Genomic DNA, 6,793 nt, shown 5'->3' on the forward strand with positions numbered 1-6,793 from the left:
CCAAAATGTTTATTCTGTCAAGAAGCACATACCATTTATCAATGCACAGTTTATGTAGGCCGTGCCAGTCGAATCGATCGACTGAAATCTCTGAACAGGTGCATCCGTTGTCTACGGAAGCACGATACTAGTGAGTGTATCACTCAATTGCAGAACTGCCAATATTGTCATAAAAGTGTACATCACACAGCACTCTGTGGTGATATTAACACTCAATCCAGATCACAGACTTCCAATAATCAACCTGCATCTCAGGCAAAGCCCAAAGATGATAATACCACAACAGCCGTACAATTCTGTACAGTAATGAGCAATGTCAACGACTTGGATACAGAAATTGTTACAACAGCCATATTGCCTACTGCACAGCTAGAACTATGCAATCAAGGAATTTGTATTCCAACTAGAGGCTTTTTTGATCAAGGGTCACAGAAAACCTTTATCAGTAAAAAGATGGCAGAAGATTTACAACTTAAATCTTCAAAGCAAGTATCTACATCTATATCAGGGTTTTTTACTAATTCTGGTCATAGAACCTTTCCAGTAGTAAAACTCAATGTCTGTCTAGGTACATCTCAAAGGACAGTAGAAGCCATAGTAGTTGATAAAATTCCTACTGAAATGGAAGTGACTGGTCTGACAGCCACAATTAAATTCCTAAAAGAAAAAGGAATCCAATTAGCAGATCCTCTACTTGATTCTGACTACATAGGGGATATCGGAATCCTGATTGGAGCTGACTACTATCATCGATTCATTCTGGGATCAGAAGAATCTAAGGGTATGAATATACTCAAATCAGCAGGAGGCATATTGATGACAGGACCTATACTAGATCTTGAACCTTCAACTCCTGAAAAATCACATCATACAGAAACTGTAATAGTGGCATGACTAGGCAAAGAACAGTCACCACTTAAAATCCCCCACATGATTGATGATGGATTAGAATCTGTACCTCAATTGTGGGAACTTGATGCCATAGGAATAATTCCTGAACAACCAAGTCCTGATGATGTCTGTGCATACAATCAATACTTAGAAACTGTACAGTACAATGATGGACAGTACTGGGTAAGGCTACCATGGAAAATCAACCATAAAACCTTACCTACCAATTATCACATGGCTTATAGTCAATTTAAATCTCAACTAGCAAAGCTAAGAAAAAGGCCTGAGCATTTAAAACTCTATCATGAGATTATTGCTCAACAATTAAAGAATAAATTCATCGAAGTCGTGAAACATGACAATACGCAAACAGGCCATTTTTTACCTCACATGGCTGTAATGAGAGAATCAAAAACAACTCCTTTACGGATAGTTTTTAATTGTAGCTCTAAATCTGGACCCCAAGGAACCAGTCTAAATGATTGTTTGCAAACAGGTCCAAGTCTAACTCAGAAATTGTATGACATACTGTTGAAGTTTAGACTTAACAAATATGCGTATTCAGCAGATATAAGTAAGGCCTTTCTAAGAGTTGGCTTACAGGAAGAAGATAGAGACTTCACTAAGTTTCTATGGGTAGAGAACCCAGAAGATGTCAATAGTCCTGTAGTGACTTTCAGATTCTCTTCAGTTCTTTTCGGCGCGACAAGCAGTCCATTTCTATTGCAAGCAACTCTAGATACTCATCTGAAGAAATCATCAAGTCCCTGTAAGACTGAAATCAGTCAAAATCTATATGTAGATAATTTTCAAGGGACAGTTAACAGTACTACTGAACTGTTACAATTATATCAAGAGGCCAACAAGGAGCTACAAGGTGCCAACATGCCACTACAATCTTGGGCCTCTAATAATGCAACATTGAATAATCAAATAGCAAGAGATTACCCTGAATATCATGTACCAGAATCACAAAAGGTGTTAGGTATGGATTGGGATTTAATCTCGGACACAATATCGATCAAATCTGTGCCAGTAAATTACAACATCACTACAAAAAGGGATTTGCTTTCACAAGTTAGCAAAGTATTTGACCCACTTGGTCTACTAAATCCTTTGACTATCAAGTGGCGTTTATTGGTGCAACAAGCATGGAAGGCTAAGGTTGGTTGGGATGATCCACTACCAATCCAGTTACAAAAAGCTTGGATGGAAGTGGCTCAAGAACAAACTTTAGTTGAAAAGATAATCTTTCCGAGACACATAGTCGAGGAAAATGAAGAAGTATCACTACATGTATTCGCAGACTCGTCAGCCAAAGCTTTTGGAGCTTGTGCTTACTTAGTGACTTCTAATCAATCATATCTTATCACCTCTAAGGCCAGAGTCGCTCCATTAAAAAAGAGGACTTTGCCTCAGATGGAACTAACAGCACTGCTAACTGGAACACGCTTAGCAGTGCATATCAAACAAGTCTTGTCTACCATGAACATCAAAGATGTCATTATATGGTCTGACAATGAAGCTGTCTTACAATGGGTACGAAACGACAACTGTCCAACTCCATATGTAAAAAATCGCGTCTCGGAAATTAAAGAAATTTCCGCAGGCTTTCAATTGTTGCATGTACCAACAAAGGATAATCCAGCTGATCTCTTATCAAGAGGTATGACATTTAAACAGTTTGCAAAGGCAGATATTTGGTTTCATGGGCCTCGATGGTTAGTGAATGGTAGTTGGCCTGAACAAAAGCCACACGTCATTACGACACAAACCATAACTACCACCAGGCAGCAAGCTCAAATATTAGTCTTGGATTGTACTCGTTACTCCTCGCTCATCAAATTAATCAATGTAACACAGAACGTGTTTCATTATCTCAGGAAAAAAGGTATAAAATACACTTTTCCTGATGCACTTATCTATTGGGTAAGACAAGCCCAGAGAGAAACTTATGGGAATAACTATGAAAATCTTCCGCATAAGTTAAAACACAATCTCGGTCTGTGGATAGACCAAGAAAATCACAACATTCTGCGTTGTGGAGGGAGACTTAAACACGCAGATATCAATCTAGATACCGTGCATCCATGGCTTTTACCAAAAAATCATTGGATCACAAGGTTGATTGTGTTGCATACACATCAACAAATCATCAAACATGGAGGAGTGTTAGACACACTCACACAAATCAGACAGCAGTACTGGATTCCTCAGGGAAGACAGTCAGTCAAATCAATCTTGAAGAATTGCATGATATGCCGAAGGTACGATGCAAGAACTTGCTCTTATCCAGAGCCACCACCCCTGCCAAAGGAACGAGTGGTCCATCTACAACCTTTCGAAACGTCAGGAGTAGATTATACAGGAGCAATATATCTAACAGGGACTGCAGATAAGCAACCTATCAAGGCATACATCTGTCTGTTCACCTGTGCTACCACCAGGGCAGTACATCTAGAGGTAACACCCGATATGACTGCTCAATCATTTATTCAAGCTTTCCGCAGATTCGCAGCACGCCGATCATGCCCTAAGCTGATGATTTCAGATAACGGAGCAAACTTGGTAGCTGGAGAAGCATGTCTACGGGAAATCTGTTCCCATCCTGCAGTTACTTCCACACTGGAACAGCGTCATTGCAGATGGAAATTTATCCCTCCGAGAGCCCCATGGCACGGAGGATTTTATGAACGGTTAATAGGAACTGTAAAAAGATCCTTGAGAAAATCTCTACACCGTCAAAAAATCAATCTTCAAGAACTCCAGACAGTAATCACGGAAATAGAATCAAGGGTGAATAACCGGCCGTTGACTTACTTGTCTGAGGATCCTACTCAACATGAGCCGTTAAGTCCTGCCCACCTAATGTATGGAAGACTTCTGACTCCAGTACCATCTCTAGTGGATGATGAGATCAGAGATCCCTCATATGTGGGTCAGAGCGAGTTGGTTCAGGGGTATAAACATCTGTCCAGCATAATCCAAAAATGGAATGATGTTTGGACAAAAGAATATCTTACATCTCTACGAGAACATCACTATGGGGCCAATGTCCCACATAATATAGCTAATCTCCAACCTGGCGATATTGTCTTGGTAGACAGTGATGGCCCTAGGGCTGACTGGCCATTAGGTAAAGTTGTCTCAGTCCATCCAGATAGTCAGGGGATTTTGAGAATAGTCAAAATCCTGTCTAAAGGAACAACTTCCCTGAAGACATTGGACAAACTCATCCACATGGAATCAGTGAGCCAGCTGCAGTTAGATCCTGAGAGACCTCAAGACACTCTAACTCCACAAGACCCACAGACTCCTAACAGACACAATCGTCCACAACGGACAGCAGCACAAAAGTGCAAGCAAAATTTGCACTTGTATTATCAATCCAATGGAGAGTAAATAAATACATATGGTTACTATTGTCCTAAGTATTGGACTCTGTGCCAGTTCTCTCCCTCTGGAAGATGTGGGAAATTTTTACCCACCATATCTAATAATCATCTAAGAAATGTATAATTTCTATATCATATCTAAATCATATCAAAATCATATCTAAAATGTATCAAAATCATATAATGAATCTTTAAAGATTCATTATAGCTTGATCCTGGATGACAATGGCACCATGAACACGTACGCAACAGGGGCCCTTTTGATGCCTACGTGACTTTGTACATGATCTCTCAAGGATCCAGAAGCTTCTAGAAGGACTTCTTAATTAAAAAACTATTGGAACATTGATTCAACATCCGGTAGGATTAAAAATCGAATCCTTAATAAGATTCAGTGGTACTTTCAAATACTACTTATAATCTTTAAATCTTATATCTAATTATATTATAATCACATCTTATCTTAATCATAAGTCTAGACTGTAAAAATAATCAATCAATATTCATAGAAGGCTACCGTGCTCAGAGAGCATGGTAGGGCGATGGGGGGAGTGAAGCGCCCACCAACAAGCCCAGCGGCACTCCGCGTTTGTTTACAAATGAGTGAACAAGTGACTGATCCTTAGCGAACATTACCAGCTCAAGGACACCTTATCTAACATTTTTATCGCCAGTGAATACTCTCTAGAACTGGGGGAGTACCTGGACAATATCTACAAGGAAAATCCGTGAACATTCACATAAAATAGAGTGTATAGTGGAGATCAGTGACACGGTTTCCTCCACCTTCATTCATAAACTTTTATCTCGAATCATTCTTCTGCAACTGCAGGATAATCACGTAGCAACGCTACCAGATCATCATACAGCAACGCTGTAGCAAAATATCGTGCCTAAACTCAACAAGGGAGAGTTAATCAGTCTGGCAAACTTGTCAGACAGGCACCCCGACTGGCAGAGAAGTATATTGAGGGTTATTTGGTGTATGATTGGCCAATTGTATGCTTGTGTAACTTTAATATCCTATAAATCTGTCTGTTGGTTAAAAAGCGAGGCTAAGCCTCACATTTCAGTAAGTTTATTAAAATTGTAGTGTAGCTGTGAATCTTATCCAAGCACTGAACCTCATGAGTGTCCATTCTGTCAGAAAAGAATTCAGCCTCAATAAGTAAAAACCTCACAAGTGTCCACAGTCTTGGAAGAGATTCAGTCAAGCTAACTGTATAAAGTGAATATGTCTGCATATATATTTGAATATATAAATTAAGTTATCAATTGCTTGCTTAGTTATTTATAAGTTATCATATAAGTTCATTTAATTGAATATAATTTCTAGTACTAAGTTAATAGTATTAAGACTACATTTAAGGTCATTTATTTATACTTTTACAATTTAATTTGTTGTTTATAGTATAAGAATCTATTGGCTGTTAAGTTATGGTGCTAGGTTAGACTATGTATGTTTAAATCCCTGATTTAAACAGAGCCAGTGTTCAGTCAGATAACTGAATTTATCAAATCTTATCCTTGTATAAAATACAAGCTGATGTGAGATCCCTGTCTACAGGTGGATTGGAACTTCTATCAACATAGTCATTCACCCCACCTGTCCCTTACAGCCCACAGTCTGTCATTAGGAAAAGAGGATTTAGGATTTACAACCCTAGCTAGAGATTTTAATTGAATTAATTTGCAGACAGTAATTTTTTAATTTAGTTCAGTACAAGTCCCTGGTAGTCTCCTCTTATATCAATCCCAGCAGGTTTTTCCCACAACAAGTGGAGTCCCGCAGGGGTCAGTCCTTGGACCTATACTGTTTCTGGTATATGTAAATGATCTCCCAGACGGTATAGATTCGTTCCTCTCAATGTTTGCCGACGATGCAAAAATTATGAGGAGGATTGAAACAGAGGATGATAGTAGGAGGCTACAAGATGACCTGGATAGACTGAGTGAATGGTCCAACAAATGGCTGTTGAAGTTCAACCCGAGTAAATGCAAAGTAATGAAACTAGGCAGTGGAAACAGGAGGCCAGGCACAGGATACAGAATAGGAGATGAAGTACTTAATGAAACAGACAGAGAGAAAGATCTAGGAGTTGATATCACACCAAACCTGTCTCCTGAAGCCCACATAAAGAGAATAACGTCTGCGGCATATGCGAGGCTGGCTAACATCAGAACGGCGTTCAGGAACCTGTGTAAGGAATCATTCAGAATCTTGTACACCACATATGTAAGACCAATCCTGGAGTATGCGGCCCCAGCATGGAGCCCGTACCTGGTCAAGCACAAGACGAAGCTGGAAAAAGTCCAAAGGTATGCTACTAGACTAGTCCCAGAACTAAGAGGCATGAGATATGAGGAAAGGCTACGGGAAATGCACCTCACGACACTGGAAGACAGAAGAGTAAGGGGGGACATGATCACAACCTACAAAATCCTCAGGGGAATCGACCGGGTAAACAAGGATGAACTTTTCAACACTGGTGGGACGCGAACAAGGG

General features: G+C 39.7%; 1 protein-coding gene across 1 annotated transcript; it reads left to right on the plus strand.

The window, feature by feature from the left end:
* Window positions 1-925: 925 nt before the first annotated feature.
* Window positions 926-6,190, plus strand: LOC138369297 (uncharacterized). The gene is made up of 2 exons (XM_069332431.1): window positions 926-5,358; window positions 5,854-6,190. The coding sequence occupies exon 1, from the start codon at window positions 931-933 to the stop codon at window positions 4,291-4,293; it is 3,363 nt and encodes a 1,120-aa protein (XP_069188532.1). The 5' UTR covers window positions 926-930; the 3' UTR covers window positions 4,294-5,358; window positions 5,854-6,190.
* The last annotated feature ends 603 nt before the right edge of the window (window positions 6,191-6,793 follow it).

The sequence above is a fragment of the Procambarus clarkii genome, chromosome 27 (genome assembly GCF_040958095.1).
Source record: "Procambarus clarkii isolate CNS0578487 chromosome 27, FALCON_Pclarkii_2.0, whole genome shotgun sequence".
Lineage (NCBI taxonomy): Eukaryota > Metazoa > Arthropoda > Malacostraca > Decapoda > Cambaridae > Procambarus > Procambarus clarkii.